This window comes from Macrotis lagotis, chromosome 4 (genome assembly GCF_037893015.1).
Source record: "Macrotis lagotis isolate mMagLag1 chromosome 4, bilby.v1.9.chrom.fasta, whole genome shotgun sequence".
Lineage (NCBI taxonomy): Eukaryota > Metazoa > Chordata > Mammalia > Peramelemorphia > Peramelidae > Macrotis > Macrotis lagotis.
Genome location: NC_133661.1, coordinates 116,099,136 through 116,117,087, shown reverse-complemented (window position 1 = coordinate 116,117,087; position 17,952 = coordinate 116,099,136). Strand labels below are relative to the sequence as shown.

General features: G+C 36.5%; 1 protein-coding gene across 6 annotated transcripts in view; it reads right to left on the bottom strand.

The window, feature by feature from the left end:
• PDE8A (phosphodiesterase 8A) overlaps nt 1-17,952 on the bottom strand; it is a 263,475-nt gene that overhangs the window by 44,109 nt on the left and 201,414 nt on the right. For 5 of the 6 annotated variants that reach the window (XM_074233948.1, XM_074233949.1, XM_074233947.1 and 2 more), the window contains 3 exons: nt 12,629-12,706; nt 8,929-8,999; nt 7,799-7,963 (listed from right to left, as the gene is read on the bottom strand). In XM_074233948.1, the coding sequence (XP_074090049.1) occupies nt 7,799-7,963; nt 8,929-8,999; nt 12,629-12,706 (314 nt within the window). The remainder of the gene's footprint in view (nt 1-7,798; nt 7,964-8,928; nt 9,000-12,628; nt 12,707-17,952) is intronic. The other variant, XM_074233950.1, reaches the window with a different exon arrangement.

The window sequence follows — 17,952 nt, the reverse complement described above, 5'->3', positions numbered from 1 at the left end:
ACAGTCAGTCTGGTGGAGTCTATGGAATTTTTTTCAGAATATTTCTAAATGCAAAAAATAAAATACATAGTATTGCAAAAGAGACTAATTACACTGAGATACAGTTATTAAAAATAAAAATAACAACATATCTACAAAATCTATATTAATCTCTAAGCACCCTTCCAAATGAACAGGAACTATCATTCACTGAACAAGAAACTGCATTGCATCGATCTATCTGGTTTCCTGCTTTATATTTCTCATTAGGTGGTGAGCACTGGGGTTTCTGAACTAACCCCTTAGTTCTGAGCATGACCTCACCCTGTGGCCAAGGCAAGGGAATATAAGACCTGGGGCAGTAGCTCATTCCAGTAAAACTGTGTCAGTCTCTGAAGGTACTGCTCTGATCCTCATACTACCCTCCATACATGATTTTGCCACGTAACAGTTGTGTGATCTTAGCCAAGATATCAAACCTGTTTTCTCATCTGTGAAACAGGGACAACAATTAAACTTTTTTCCCCAAAGGGTTGTAATGTATATGAAAGGTACCTCAATTTTTTTTTAGGTTTTTGCAAGGCAAATGGGGTTAAGTGGCTTGCCCAAGGCCACACAGCTAGGTAATTATTAAGTGTCTGAGACCAGATTTGAACCCAGGTACTCCTGACTTTAGGGCTGGTGCTTTATCCACTATGCCACCTAGCCGCACCCTCAATTTTCTTATCTATAAAATGGATATATATATGCAGTATCTACGTCACAAAGTAGATGGTGCAGTTGGTAGAGCACCAGCCCTGAAGTCATTTCAAAAACAACCTCAGAATTTACTACCTGTGTGACCCTAGGCAAGTCATTTAACCCTAACTCCTCATATCTAGAGCCATCTCCAGTTATTCTGATTCGTATTTTAGCCACTGGACCCAGATGACTCCGAAAGAGAAAGTGGGGCTGGTGACTTAGCATGCATCCCTCACTCAAACTCAATTCAGTTGTATATCACGGCATCACTATCCTGATGTCATGGTCTTCTTCAAGAACTGACAAACACCTTTTCATCATCATCACCTCACCAGGTTGTGATAATCAAATGAGATAATGGCTATACATTTCTTGTAATGGATAGTAAGTTATGTAAATGTGGTGATTATTGTTGAATTATGAGTGGGTAGCTGCTGATATGGTTTCATAAGAATGGAGGACATTAAAATTTCTATTTGCCCACTGGCAGGAATGATTCTCTTGGGTTAAAATACTATCTCAAGAAAGCTGCTATAATGTAAATATGTTTTTGTAGCAGAGATGACCTGTGAACCCATTAATAGCTATTAGCACCTTAGCAGAAAGTGAGAGCTTAAGGGAAAAGTATCACTTTCTCACTGAGGGAAGGTAGGACCATGCAGACCTAAATTAAACAGCCCAGGAAATCAGGAGACCTGATTTCCAAGCATAGAATCATAACTCTGGAGCTAAAAGGGATCTCAGTACTCCATTTTACAGAGGAGATTGAACCCCAAAGAGGCAGCTAGGAGTAGGTAGAATGCTTGACTTGGAGTCAAGAAGACCCAAATTTAAATACTGACTGACATTCACTTTGAGGTGTGAGCTTGAACAAATCACTTAACTCTGCCTCAGTTTCATCAAATGTAAAGTGGGGATAATAATAATATCCATCTCATAGGGTTGTCACAAAGATCAAATGAGATAACACATAAAGCACTTTGGAAACCTTAATGCATTCTATAACTGATAATGATGAGGATCATGCCAATGGTGGTGATGTAATTTGCCCAAGATACACAGGCAGTAAGTGGCAGAGCCAGGATTCAAATCTAGACCTTCTGATCACAGTCTTCTGCCCCCAAATCATTTTTTCTTTTGATGAAGAAATGCTACCAAAATATATCAAATTCACTTGGTTATGGTTCCATGTCAAGGAATTCAAGGCTCTTCATAAGAAAGGATAGCTTCTCAGTTGTCAGTACTGCAAATGAGTGTGTGGCAAAATTGTCTCATCTGGAAATTCAACTGCAAGTACACCCAAGAGAGAAGTACATTTCTTTCAGGATTGTTGTGAGGAGGAGATGGATAGGAAAGACTCTGTAACCTTAAGGTCCCATAGAAATAGAAGCTATGTTATTGAGACTGTTCTTATAATGAATTAATCAGTCTTCTAAAGCTTGATGAAATTTTTCAGCCCTAACAATACTCAACCACCATCTGTTAAAACATATGGTAGTTATAGTAAGCACTGGTGGAGGGAGCAATTCCATTTAACAAAATTAGTAATTCTGGAGTTAGAACAACGTTGGCCCAATGGAAAGAGTATCAAAGGAACTATGCTTAAATCCAATCTTCTTTTGCTCATTTATCTATGTGAATTTAGGCAAGTTAATGTACCCCACTGGGCCTCAGTTCCTCACCTAAAAAAATTGGAAGGTTAGTCTAGATGGCCTCTAAAGTCTCTTCTAGGGACAGCTAGGTGGCACAGTGGATAGAGCACCGGCCCTGGAGTCAGGAGTTCCCGAGTTTAAATCCAGCCTCAGACACTTAATATTTACCTAGCTGTGTGGCCTTGGGCAAGCCACTTAACCTCATTGCTGTAAATAAAAAAAAAATTAAAAAAGTCTCTTCTGGTTCTGTATTTTGATTCCAAAATATATAAAACTATTTTTATCTTCACATTTTCATTTATGAGGAAGATGACTATGCATGTATATTCACACCACTTTGTCTAAAATTTCATCAGAGGAAGAAATTATATAAAGGGCATAAAAATAGCATAATCCCTAATCAAGGATATCAGATAAATGGGGTTAAATAAAGTCATTAAACGTTGTTAAACAAAGATCCAAAATCCTGAAATTGTGAGAGCACAAATCTCATTTTTTCCACAAAATTCTTCATCCCTCTTCAAAACTCCCATAGTTACCCCTTCTCCACCCTTTTCATATTCCACTGAAGAAAAAAGAAATGAGGTCATTTTCAGAGTTTTCCTTTTCTTCCCTCTTTTCACATCACTTTGACATCACTATCTCCTTTCCTGCTAGCTCCCCTTCTTGTTACCAACACAAGTGATAGCTTTCCACCTGTTCTTCTCTGACTATCCTTTCTATCATCCCCATTCTCTCACTCATATTCCCTCTCTTCTTGTCTATTGGCTGCTCCCCTGCTGCCTAAAAATACTCATGTCTCCTCTATCTTCAAAAAACCCTGACATGATCTGTTCACACTTGCTACCTATCAGCTTTTATCTCTCCTCCCCTTCATGAGTAAACTCCCTGAGAAGCCCATTTGCAATCCATACCTTCACTTTCTTCTTAAATCTCTGAAGTCTGACTGCCAGACTCCTCATTCAACTTAAAACTGCTCTCTACAAAATTACCATTGAGCTCTTAATTGATAAAATGTAATGAGCTTTTCTTAGTCCTCTTCCTTTTTGTCACTGTACCCGTTGACACTGTAGATTACTCTGTTCTTCTTGATATGCTCTTCTCTCTAGGTTTTTGTGATACTGCTTTCTTCTGGTTTTCCTACCTGTCTGTCTGTTACTTCCCAGATTCCTTTGATGAATCTTCATCCGGATAATTGGATAATCTTCCAAGACTCTGCCCAAGGTCCTGTTTTCTTCTCCCTCAATATTTTATCTTAGTGATCTCATCAGCTTCTATGATTCAATTATCATCTTTATGCAAATGATTCTCCAATCTATCCAGCCCTAAGTTGTCTCTTCAACTCTAGTTTTAGAAATGGATGTCCTGTAGATACCTTAAACTCAACTCAACTTGTTCAAAACTTAACTTATTTTCCCCCTTAAACTCTCCCTTCTCTTGAATTTAGCTATTATTATTATTATCCAGAATACTACCATTTTCCTAGCTACACAGGCTCCCAACCATCCAACTTGAATGTTATCCTTGACTCCTGTCTTCCTCCCTCCCAATTAACTGACAAATTCTGTTATTTTTGTAACATCTCTCATAGATATCTTCTTCTTTCCTCTTACATTGCCACCAACCTGATGCAGGCTTTCATGACTTTACACCTGGACTATTGAAATAACTTGGGGTGGCTAGGTAGGGTAGTGGATAAAGTACTGGCCCTGGAGTCAGGAGTACCTGGGTTCAAATCCGGTCTCAGACACTTAATAATTACCTAGCTGTGTGGTCTTGGGCAAGCCACTTAACCCCATTGCCTTACAAAAAACTAAAAAAAAAAAAAAAAAAAGAAATAACCTGTTGATTTATCTCCCTACCTCAGGTTTTTCTATACCCAGTCTATTAGGCTATCTTCCATTCAATTGTCAAATTAGTCTATAGAAAGCAAAGATCTGACTATATCACCCTATTATCCAATAAATTCCAATGATTCCTTATCACCTCCAGGATCAAATATAAAATATGGTTTTGCTTTTAAAACTCTTCCTATCTTGGCCCCTTCCTAACTTTTCTTTCTTATGTCTTATTCCCTTATACAAATTCATGGTGATCCAGTGACCCTGGTTTCTTTGTTATCCGTCCCACTAAACACTCCATCTCCCATCTCAAGGCATTTTTATTAGCTCTTTTCTCATTCCAGGAACTCTTTCTCTACTCATTTCTATTTTCTGGCTTCCCTGACTTCCTTCAAGAGTCAGCTAAAGTTATGACTTCTGAAAAGAGTCTTTTCCAAGTCTTTTTTTAATCCTTCTGACATTATATTCAAATTAAGTTGTAATATGTTCACAAACAACACAGCGGTTGTCTCCCCATTAGATTGTGAACTCCTTAAGAACAGGAACTGTTTTTTCCTTTTTTTTTTTTTTTTGGTAGTTCCCCAGTCCTTAGTATAGTGCCTGGCACTAATTAGGTAATAAATTGCTTGTTGACTCATTGTTGACTGAGTCAGAAGAAAAAGTTAAGGTAGTTGGGTATGCAGTAAGGAAGGGAGACTTTTTCTTTGTTTAGAGAAGGAAGAGAGGGGAATGAGCAAGAGGAGAGTGTAGAAGAAGTGATATGATGTATCCATATCACTGTGAGGCAACACACAGCTTCAGGGAATAGACTTGCAGAAGCATCCAATGGACTATATCTCCTCTCATCTACATATACATAGCTTATCTTCTCAAGGGGAAAGGGAGCTAATCAAGGATCATTTTTTTATACCCTTCTACTTTTCTTCCCAAAAGACCTATATAAAGTTCATCTTTAGAGCTAACCTTGGGGGTAGCTGTAATATAATGCACTACACCTCCCTTTCTTGTCCTTCCTCTAGAAGCACTTCAAGTCTTATTTGACCTGCTTTGCCTGGGACCTGAAACTACTTTCCTGGGGATAAAGCTTTTAATCCTCTAATTAGAGATAAAGTGCTTTAAGTGCCTGGCTGAGGTAACTCATTGAAATTTCACTCTGATAAGGTCTGAAATTTAATCAATCAACAAATATAAATGGTGACATCATCATAATCAACATTTATATGACATTCTAAAGTTAATACTCTTTCTCCCCATGATTTCACTTAATCGTCACCACACCTTGTGAGATAAATCCTGAAGGTATTATACAGATAAGAAAAACTAGGCTCAGATGGAGTGGGTGGGGGTGGTGGAGGATTTGTTCTAGGTTACCTAGTTGGTTTCAGAGGCATGAAAGGAACCCTCTACTACTTGCCATGCTGACTCTTTTCCTGCTTTCATCAGCATAGACCGGGTGAGGAGGATAATGGGTGTTTGAAGCTCCACCAGGAAATTAGAGAGGGGAAGAGAAAATACAAGTTAGGAAGGGGACAGACAATTTTTGATGACTCCCCAGACTTCTTTACTTTCTACAAAGTATGCTTGTTATGGTGGCTACATGCTATGGGATTTGTGTGATGTATGGTCATGGATTCGTGAGAAATGCTATACAATGTCTGCCAATATTGCTTCCTGGTACTAATGAAGAACTGTTTTAAACATGGACAACTTCGTTTAAAAAGTACTTAATTCCCAGAGAATTCATAAGGATACTAATGTAGTCTTATACTTACATGGTTATCTATGCCCTTTGAAATTCTGACTGGTCATTGATAATATAATGATATAACTAGATCTATTCTGAAGGAGTATGTCAAAAGGGATGTTATATTCCAGGTGAATTTTAATAACTTTTTCCCTTTTTTATTAACCCCCAAGGTATTAGATATCTGCAAAGGAGGAGGGGGTGGGGAGGGGGATTATTTAGCTTAGTGTAACTTTAAAAAATAATAGTGACAAGTAATTCATTCAAATGGAGAAGCTTAAGTTAGTGTTTCTATGGCTTAACTACATTAATCAACATTTCTTTCCTTTTTTTGTTTAGAAAAAGGTATGATTTCAAAACCCAGTATGTTTAATACCTGTCTTCTCCTAGTATTTCCATATGCCTGTGAAACATGGAACATTATGGTCTCTGAGGAATCATGAAGAATCATGGTTATAGACAAAAACAAAGACCAGAGGAGAGATGCATAGCTGGTGAGAGAGAGAGAAGGCTGCAACATATCTGGAGTGACATGCCCCACTAGTGTTCAGCTTTAACTGAACTCCTGGAAAAAGTTGTTTATGTTTGTTGCTGTGACTTCACATCCCACTCTTCTTTCCTCTGCAATCTGACTTTTGAACCCAGCACTTGATCAAAACTGCTCTCTCTCTCTAAGGATACCACAGGTCCAGTGGCTTTTTCTTGATCATAATCCTTCTTGACCTCTTTGCAGTATTTGAGGCTATAGACCATCTCTTTCTCCCAGGATCTTTGTGATATTGCTCTCTCCTGAGTCACATTCTACCTCCCCAACAAATCAACTAAACTCTGTGGTTTAGTTTTATCATCTGAAAGATAAATGAGTTCCTCTAGACAGCCCCAAAGGTCCCCTCCAGCTCTAGATCTGTGATTCTACCTCTCCATTTCATATCACTTTTTCTCATTCCTATATTCCAGCTAAACTGGCCTCCTAACTGTGGCTTACTCACAACATCCTATCTCTTTCATCCCTAATCTTGCATTGGCTAATCATCACATATAAAATGCAACAATAACAACTATTGGTAGTGGTAGTGGTGGTGCTGATAGTAATGGTAGTAGTAACATTCCCATTTTCCACCAGATTACACTCCTTTGGATTTCTCTACTATATAGTAGAGAACCTACAGGGTTCTCTATCAACTTAGAGGATCACCTGCTAAAAGAAAGAAGGATGAACTAGACAGTGAAAAGAGTTTTGAGACAAATGACCAACTAGCAGGTGATTGTGATAGTCCAGGTGAGAAATATTGAGGGCTTGTCCTGAGGTAGTCACCATTTGACTAAGGAGAAAGGGATGTTCTATGAGGGATGTTTTGAAGGTAAAAGTGACAAGACAGCAACAGATGAGATAGAAATTCTTTTCATCTCTAATGTGTCCACATCAAGTATTGCAGTTATCTGTGTTTGAGTTTGTCTATTCCTTAATTAAAATGAAAGCTCTATGAGGTCAGAGACTGAGTCTTAATCTAAACTTATCTCTCCTAGCCCCTAATATACTGTTCTTGCCAGCAAAAATTTCTGTTAAATTGTATTGAGAAACTGCCAAGGAAAAATTATTGCCCTCTTTTAGGGTTAACCTTATCCTGTTGACTGGATCCTTATGGTACTTGACAACTCAAGGTTCTTGAGCTTAACAAGATTCTTTGGCAGACATACTGGAAATGAATTCTTAATAAATCTACTAAGTCCATAGTTGTTTGGGTATTCAACTAAAAGTATTGAGCATTTCTTGTTTCTGAAAATGTCAAATGCAACAAAAAAAACAAAAACAAACTCCTACAATTATTTTTGTTACTTACAGACATGAGGCCACCAACAAGATCACTGGCATGGGGATCATCATCCTTAGTCCCAAGTTGTGGAGAATATAACTCAGTGGTTCTTAGGATCTCTAGCACACGGTCTAAAGCTTCTGCCACAGGCATTGGGCTGCTTTCTTGTGCAGCATTGATGATATTTATTACCTATATTAAAATAGTATATTATTTGTAGACTGAGTAAATCACAGAATTTCAAAGTGGAAGGAATTCAATGGTCATTTTCTCTAACTCATATCTGAAAAAGAATCCCCTCTATAACATATTCATCCATAAATGGTCATTCAGACTTGACTTAAAGATCTCCTGTGGAGGAAGTACACTATTTCCCAATTCTGGTGTAACTAATTATTAAGCGTTTTCCCTCAAATCAAGTCTAAATTTATCTCTTTGCAACTTCCAAACATTTCCCCTGGTTCTATTTTTTGGGGAATTAAAAGAACTAGTCTAATTCCATTCACTTGATGGCCTTTTAATTACTTGAAGATGATTATCATGTTCTCTACCCCCACCCCAAATTTTCTATTTTCCAAGCTAAGTTTCCCTAGGTTTTTCTATAGCATAGATTTAGAAACTTTTACTATTCTGATTGCCCTCTAGCTTACCAAATAAAAGATGGTGCTCAATATTTCAGTGTGGGGACTGATCAGGGTAGAGGATGACAGAACTATTATTTTCTGATTCCTGGAAGACATATTATCTCAATGTAACCCGAGATCTCATCAACTATTTCTGCTGCTTTATAATCCATTTTATGTTGAGTTGGGAATCCATGAAAATTCCAGTTCTTTTCCATTTAAACTATCTTCTAGTCATATTGTATATATGACATTAATCCAAGTTTAAGATTCACATTTATGTCCAATCAATTTTATTTTATTAGATTCTGCTCAATTTTTCTAGTGAACTATGGGAAACCTAAGTGAAGTCAATTCTATTGGATCAAGTTAGTTATATTATCCATTGTTGATTTACATAAGACCCCTCACCCTATGGGATACAGTTCCTTTCATGGTGAACTAATTTAGAATTCTTAAAAACCAACATCAACAACAATAAAAATTCTGGGTCATGTGGTTCAGTTCAATGGAGATAGGAAGGAAAGCATCTACCTTGGTGATGGGTGCTTCAATAGTCATTGAATGTATCCTTGCCATGGAGGAGTGTCGTCTCTGTGAACTTCCTGTGATTAAAATGAAATGAAGATTATTGATAGTATAAACATTGTGCCACAAAGTCTGTGCCTCAAATCAAGCCGCCTTAGAATTGTAAAGTTGGAAAGAAACCTAGACATTAACTAATAGATATTGGAAATGATCTGTCCTTTCCTTTTATATATAGAGAAACTGAGGCCAACAAAAGTGATTTGCCCAAGGTTACCTAATAAATATTCTTTTGACTGCACCATGCCACTTCCCCTAGGGAACCAGATTCCTTAGTTTCCAGAGTATAGTGCCTAAATCTCTTCTGGCATAGAAAGTCACACTGAAGACTTGTCTCGGCAATTTAGCCCTGACTCCAAAGTATTAATAGAGGAATGGTTTAAGGAAAAATTTTCATTGCCCTAAGTAATAGTACCCATCTCTAAAACATCATCCATTTCCCTGCAACCTCAATGTCAAAATCATATTCATATACTGCTCAGTCTATTAAATCTCCTTGCTCTACTCTTTTTTTAAGTTTTTGTAAGGCAATGGGGTTAAGTGGCTTGCCCAAGGCCACATAGCTAGGTAATTATTAAGTATCTGAGGCTGGATTTGAACTCAGGTACTCCTGACTCCAGGGCTGGTGCTCTATCCACTGTGCCACCTAGCTGCCCCTCCTTGCTCTACTCTAACAGTCTTGATAGATCACTTTTGTATGACTAACTCTGCTTCTTCTGTTCTCTTAGCAAGATTCACACCTTCTCATGTACTGAAACTGTTAAGGTTATAGCTGAAAGGAAAGGCAAAGAATTTTCTTGTACTCCAGCCCTGTATCACCAATTACCTACTGGAAAGTTGGATATCCTATAGGTATTTCAATTTTAACATGTCCAAAATAGGCATATTGTCATATCCTATCCATACCCCTTGCTAATTCATCCTCCAAATTTCCCTTATAGTAAGAAATTAATGCACTGCTATTTTTTCTATCATCCAAGTTCACAACCTTGAAGCTATCTGTTTATTTTTCTCTCACTATATATATATATATATATATATATACATACACACACACATATATATATATATATACAAACAATTGCCAAATCCTGTCACTTCTCCATCTCCATCTATTGTCTCTATCCTCTTTTTCACTTATATGATCATAACCTTGTAACTTAGACCCTTATCTCATTCTGCCTGAAATTATTGCAGAAGATTCCAGATTACTTTTTCTTCTCTAATTCACCCTCCACTCATGTCCTGGAATTGTTTTTCTAAAACATTTGGCTATGTCATCTCCCAATTCTAGAGTATTTCACAATTCCCTATTGTCTCTAAGATAAAACACAAAGGTGTCACTTTGACATTTAAAGCCACTGACAAGCTTGTTCCAGATACCCTTATAGCCTTTTTTTCCTTTGAACACTTTATAATCCAGACAAAGTGGCACATTTACTGTTCCCCAAACTTGTCATTTCATCTTTTATCTCAATTCCTTGATATGCTTTGTCCTCCCAGACTGAAACGTGTTACCTCTTCAAACCTGCCTTAGATTTCATAGCTACCTTCAGAGCTCTTCCTAGGTGCTAGCTCATACATAAGGTCTGTCCTTTCCTAATGTTCTCTCTTACCTCAAATTCTCTTTTGCTTAATTGCATACATGTCTTTTACTCAATAGAATTTGCAGTTAAGTCTATGTTTCACTTTCTATTTGTATCATCAGCCCTTGGCAAGGCATCTTGTGAATAGGAAACAATAAATGTTGAATTGCTTTATCATTTAGTCCATAAGTCCCTCATATCTTACATGAAGAAACTGAAGTTAGATGAAGTCAGAAAGACAGTAAGTTAGTAGAACCCAAATTTAGATCTACATCTTTGGATTTTTAGATCCTGTTTCCTTGCTAATCTAGATCAACCTAGCCACCCACCATAACTTTAGAATTTAGAATCATTTCCTAATTCTAGAGCAAAACATAAAACCCCAAGATTCAATGCTACCGAGGCCTTTTATGCTTTCTTTTTGACAAGAATAAGCAATACAATCTATACTTAACTGGGCAGTACATGATTTTCTGGCCCAATTCATCAAAACATGATATTCTATCATTTTACATGCTTAGATTAAACATTAATATAAGGTAGCAGAAACTTTCAGGATTTGAGATGTGATGCTTTTGGGGGGTTATTTTTACTATTCAGATACACTTCCTTATTTGGGATAGGAATAAGGGGGAAAATCCCTAATCATGTTCCACATACAATTGGTACATTGTTAAATGAAGTCACCAATGATCTTATTGAAACAGATTTCTTGGTCTGGAAAGGACTCTGTTTAAAAAAACCCAAACCCTCTCATTTGACAGTAAAGGAAATTCAGGCCAAGAGTGAGGAAGCAGTTTTCCCCAAGTCACACAATTGGAAAATAGTAAATAGGGGATCAGAAAGTAGGTAGTCTGAGTCTGCTTCTGGTCCTCTCCCCTCTTTAACTGGCTACCCTAGATCTCTACAATCCTGCTGCCCAATGAAGGCTGGTGGACACATTTTATTTTTTGAAGTAGTACTTAGTATAATGTTGGTTCTTCAGCTAATGGCCTTTTCCCTTTAGCTGCCAAAGGAGAGAGAACTTTTTAAGACAACCACATGTTATGTTTTTGCTTCCATATCATCTTGGATGATTTTGATCACATGTATAGCAAAAAAGATAAAAAACCAACAGGCCATTCCAAGTCATCTAATTAACATTTCCATGTTGTAGTTTTGGGGTTGTACTGGGAGTAAGGTTATTCCACTAAATAGTTTCCTGTCCAGTCACAACTTTATTTTATTTTATTTTATTTTTTTAGTTTTTGCAAGGCAATGGGGTTAAGTGGCTTGCCCAAGGCCACACAGCTAGGTAATTATTAAGTGTCTGAGGCCTGATTTCAACTCAGGTCCTCCTGACTCCAGGGCCTGTACTTTATCCACTGTGCCACCTAGCTGCCCTCAGTCAACAACTTTAAATGGTATCTTGCTAATAATATATCCTTCTTAATAAACATAGCAACTGAGGCAAACTGAGATCAACAAGTATTGCCAAAAAAAATGTACTTACATAATTGTTTTGGGGGGGGGCTTAAGATGAGAAACAAGATGTGTGATTTCATAGGCATTGGGAACTCCCCATAGAAAACTCAACCAATAAAGATCAGTAACATCTCTGCAACTCACAGTACTGGAGTTGCTAGGACACTGAAAAGATAAGGGATTTCTCAAAGTCAGGATGTGAACCCAGATCTCTCTAAGACCTCATTGATGTACACTGCTAATGATATAAGTAAATCAGGTAAATTTAAATCTAGAATTCTTTGATAATACTTTAATAATAATGTGTTTTAAACTGTGCAAAATATGATATGAGTCAGTACATATAATGGGGAATTAAGGAGGTGAAGAAAATATAAGAATGCCATGAATTTTACTCTAAGAGATATACAGAGAAGTTTGGAAATGGAAAAATTCTTAAAACTTCTATAAAACCTGTGAAAGAGATCATTTTTGAAAGTGCAATCTAGAATAAAAGAAAACAACTACAACTTTTAAAATATGCACAAATGAAAGTGGGCAGGTCAAAATTTTGTAATATTGAAATGACAGTCATTCCTGTCGCCCTATTTGTCACATACCATCACTTCCTCGGGAGGTGGTTGATCTGACATCTAATGAACCTTTCCTCCTATCTTTGTGTCTGCAACACTGATTATCTGTGGAAACAATGTTGTTGTCGTTTTTTTAAAATCTCTTAGAATAATAAATAGCAAACCACACCAATCTAAAAATTTCAGAAAATATATTATAATTCAATGTGGGATAAGAGTACAACAGCTTCAGTAATGCTACAGTTTCATGAAGGCCAATAATGTTCACTTCTAAGAACAGGACCCAGTTGAACTGCAAGGAAGACAGCCATGTCAAAATTTCCATTATAAAGTGGTGAGGAATGTTAGCCAATTAGAAGTCTCCCTTAGCTGAACATTCCACACCTAGTTAAAAAAAAATCCACACAGAAAGGTTCCTTGTATAGAGTTTCTGGATCATACACTTGCAGAGAGTTCCTAGAAGTCTGTAAAGAAATATTCTAAAGTGGACATTGCTAGAGGGAGGAGGGGAGAAATTCACATTGAAAAAGATTTTCTCCTTTAACCTTTAAATGAAATCTGAAGTGAAACAGTAGAAAAAATTTTTGATTTTTTCCTCTAAACTTTCTCCATTTTTTTTTACAGAATATACATGTTTAAAGAATTTTGGGATTAAAAGAGAGTTCTTTCAATAAGGGACATCCATAGCACTGGATTAAAAGAGAGTTCTTTCAATAAGGGACATCCATAGCACTGTCCTTGGGCATATTCCAAATATGACCAGCTAATAAATCTGTTGGTTTTTTCTGAAAATGAGTTCCACCTCCAGCCTTTTCCTAATCTCTGACCATCACACCATCACTTTTTGGTCTCTTTCAGGATCAAAACCTTTGAGTGGTCTTTAATCTTTCCTCAAAGTCAAACAGTTCCCATGTCTTTTCATTCTTTTCCAATATCTCTTCTGTCTTCATCTTTCTGTTCCAACTTGTCACCACCCCAGTTCAAGCCCAATAGGTCTCACTGTCACATTACTTTGATAGCCTCCTTACTGGTTTCCCTACCTCCAATCTCTCTACCCTTTTTGTACACAATTGCCTGAATAAATTTCCCAAATAATTTCCCAAATGGATCAATTCATTCCCTTGGTTTTAACAACAAAAACAAAACCAAAAAATTCCCCATAATTTCCTAATACCTACAGGATGAAGTTCAAAGCCCTTAACTTGATATGCAAATCCCTCTTATAATCTGGTCTCAGTCTAACTTTTGGCTTTTTCTTCTACCACTCTCCTACACAGACCTTCTGCTGTAGTTTGATTGCCTTATTCACTTTCAAGCTTCAACCTGCTCCCCTCCCAAAAAACCCTTGTATTTTCCCTCATTTCTATTTTTCATTCCAACCCATCTGAAGAGCTTTCACTTCCTCCCAATCATTCCTAAATTTCCATCTATAGTTTAAGATATGCCTATTCTGTAAAGTCTTCCTGACCACTTCAACCCTATGCTCTAACCCTTCTTTTAGCACCCATGCTAATTACTACCTGGCCCATTCACTTGTTAATTAAGTCACTTACTGATCTTTTGCACTGTTATTTTAAAATATTTAAATAACATAATATTAGTTTTTGTTTGGAACCAGAGCTGAGATTTCATTAGTGTATAGAATTCTTAGGCCCCTTAATCAATGCAAATTAACAACAATAACAACAATAACTCTTGTGTGTGTGTGTGTGTGTGTGTGTGTGTGTGTAGATAGATCGATCGATCAATAGATAGATAGATAGATACAGATATATATGTTGTGTTTTAAGGTTTGCCATATATACTATCTCATTTATTTGTTGCAACAACCTTGTAAAATAGATTATTCCCATTTTATAGCTGAGTAGACTGAGGCTAGGAGAAATTCAACTACTTGCCCAGGATCCCATAGCTAGTAAATTTCCAGGGAACATTTTTTAACTTAGAGCTTGCTGATTCCCAGTTCAGCATCTATTCACTATCCCACCTAGCTGTCTCTAGATCTGTAACTAGTCTTCAACCTATAAATTTAAAGATCTGACTAGGATTGAAGGGTTTTAGAATAACTCAGCTGGTATGTGTTAGAAGAAGGAGCTGAACTTAGGGTTTCCTGACTGATCTCAGCATGTTTACCTCCTCAAAGTTTTACTCTGACAACTCATTGAGGTGTGAAGGAGACTTTGGGTTCACAAAGACTATGATAGTGGAATATAATCTCTGGTAAATTCTAGCAGTCAGGAGAAGCTTCAAGTGTAAGTTACTGATGAACTTTATTTATGTCTATTGTCCAATGACCAGTCTAGTTGTGTGGACAATCTTATTATTAATGACTTCTAGTCATTAGATGATGAATTATTTTGACTGCATTATCTTATAAAGATGATATAACAAGTATAAAGTTGCTGTAATCTTTTTAGAGGTAGTACTCATTCCACCTGTAATCATGGATCCTTGAAACAATGAATGCAATTTAACTTTTCCCATGTGAAATTCTGAAGACCCAAATGAAATAATTTAATTGAAGAGAAATTGGATTTATCTAAAGAAAATGATGTGGATGCACTGGGAACTCACCACTCACTGAGATTTTAACAGGAAATATATAGAAGTTGGAAGCAAGTCCAAATAATAGAGAATGAATGAACATGAGTATATAAATGTCCTATAAAAACAGTGTCAGGAGTTACAAAGCTCAGAATGAACTGAGACTAGTAAGCAAAGCTGAAGACAAGAAAGATTTTTTATTTGTCTGTTTTATAGATTTATAAAACATATACTTATTGTTTTATAGTTTATAGTCTATTTTAAAGTTTATAGATATTTTTTAGAAGTATCAAAGGAGGAATAAAATTTTTGCTTGGTGTGTATGGGACCATGATAACTGATAACAGAAGAAAGCAAACTTCTTAATTTTATTCCTTTGTTTCTGCCCCTTCTACAAAGGAGAATGATGATAATATTGGAAATGATGGAAGAAAAATGACTTACTGAGAGTTTAGGTCAGATCATAAGAGAGCATTTGGGTGCTCTTGAAAAATGTAAATCACCTGGCCCAGATTGACTATATCCTTGGGTCCTGAAAGAACCAATAGGTATGATTGCTGAACTACTCTCAGTGATATATGAAATATCATGGGAAAGAGGAGAGCTACCACAGATTGAAGAATGGCAAATGTGTTTCAATGTCCAAACAAGGGAAGACAGCAGAGTCTATAAACTACAGGCCAATGAGCTTAACTTTCATTCTTGGGAAAATTGATTCAGATCATCAGACTTGTTCAGCTGGAAAGGACTTGGAAATCAATCAATCAACTAATACTTAAAAAGTACCTACTATGGTTTTAGGAATACCAAGCTTAAAATGGAACAGTTCCTATACTCAAGAAACTTGTATTCTTTTAGGGAAACAATATGGACACATATAAATATGTATTAAATATATACAAAGTAAATATGAAATAAATAATAAGTAATTTGGGAAAGTCCCTGGGGGAGATGAACAGAAAAAGCCTCATGTAGGAGGTGGTGTCAGAGCTGACTTTTACATAGAGAAACAGCTTGGAATGACTAGATACATGAATAGATGAATGATAATCAGATGAATGATAGATAAATGGATGATAGATAATACAGATAGATGAGTGACAGAAGATTGATAAATAGATGATAGACAAATGATAGACAAATTGATTAGATATATAATTGATAGGCTGATTATAGCACAGATTGATCATAACAGACAGAAAGATGTTAGAAGGTAAACACTGATGATAGATAAGAGAGATAGTAGGCATAAGATAGATTATAGATAAATAGATGATGGAAAACTGATAGATTGATAGATGATAGACAAATAAGACAGGTGTTGGAACATTTATTAAATAATCATTCTGTTCCAGTGCTAGTCTCTAGGAATCTAAATATGATCTAAAAGGAAGACTATGTAAAAAAGGGAGTTGATAAGAGAGACTGGGGGAGATTGTGGGAAGGTGTTCATGTCAGGGTATGGAGTGGAGCTAGGAGAGAAGTGAGCATGGCTGGTCTGGGCTCTTTCTTAAATGAAGACTCCCAAGGAAACTATGAATTCCAAGAGATGGAGGTGAGAAGGCAATACATTACTGGCACAGGAGGTGTTCTATTCAAAAGAATGAAGGCAAAAAAGTCAAATTGGCTGGCTCATTGACTATGTTAAGTGAAGTATTGTACAATAATTCTGGTAATGTAGGGAGCTAGATTGTGATGGGATGTAACACCAAACAGGGTTCACACTTTATCCTAAAGGCAATTAGAGGGGTGGCTAGGTGGGGCAGTGGATAGAGCACTGGCCCTGGAGTCAGGAGTACCTGAGTTCAAATCTGGTCTCAGACACTTAATAATTACCTAGCTGTGTGGCCTTGGGCAAGCTACTTAACCCCATTTGCCTGGCAAAAGCCTAAAAAATAAAAAATAAAGAAATAAAGGTAATTAGAGATCAGAGGAATTCATTGAATAGCAGACTGACAGAGTCAGACTCTGTCCTTAAGGAATAGCAATTTGGCAGCTACACGGAATATATATATATATATATATATATATATATATATATATATATATACACACACACACACACACACACACAGTCTATATATATATATATATATATATATATATATATATATATATATATATATATATATATATATATATATATAGAGAGAGAGAGAGAGAGAGAGAGAGAGAGAGAGTCCAGGGACCAATAGTCCAGGTAGTAGTCTAACTTCATCTCCTTATTTTATAGATGAAAACAGGTAAGATCATTTGTCCAAAAGATAGGAAGATTAAATTCAAGGCAAGGAAACAATAAGAGAAAAAATATAAAAGGTGAGGATGGACAGGGTGTGAACAATCCTTAGAAAGCTAGTGTAATTAGCGCAGAGGCTAAGAATCTCTAAATCATGAATCTGTTAAGAAAGGGCATCTTTTCTAAGTACCAGGTGTGCATGACGTCAATCTAGAGTTCAAGAAACCCAGCAAGAGTCATGCTTTACAATTTCTCTGATGGACTTATGATAAAGAATACAATCCATCCCAAAGACTGAGCTGATGGTATCTGAATACAGACTGAAGCAACTTTTATTTTCTCTCACTTTATTTTTCTTGAGGTTTCTTTTTTTGTTTATTTTTACAATTTGACTATTATAGTAATGTGAAAAAAGTAAAAATGAAGTGCTTTAAAAAATCATGCTTTAAAAATGAGTGTGCTTCTGGCATCCATACTTCATGAAACACTTCTAACATCTTAATATCATGAAATAATATCATGGGAAGGAAGGAAGTTACAGGATTTGCCACAAGTCAAAGGTTGAATGACA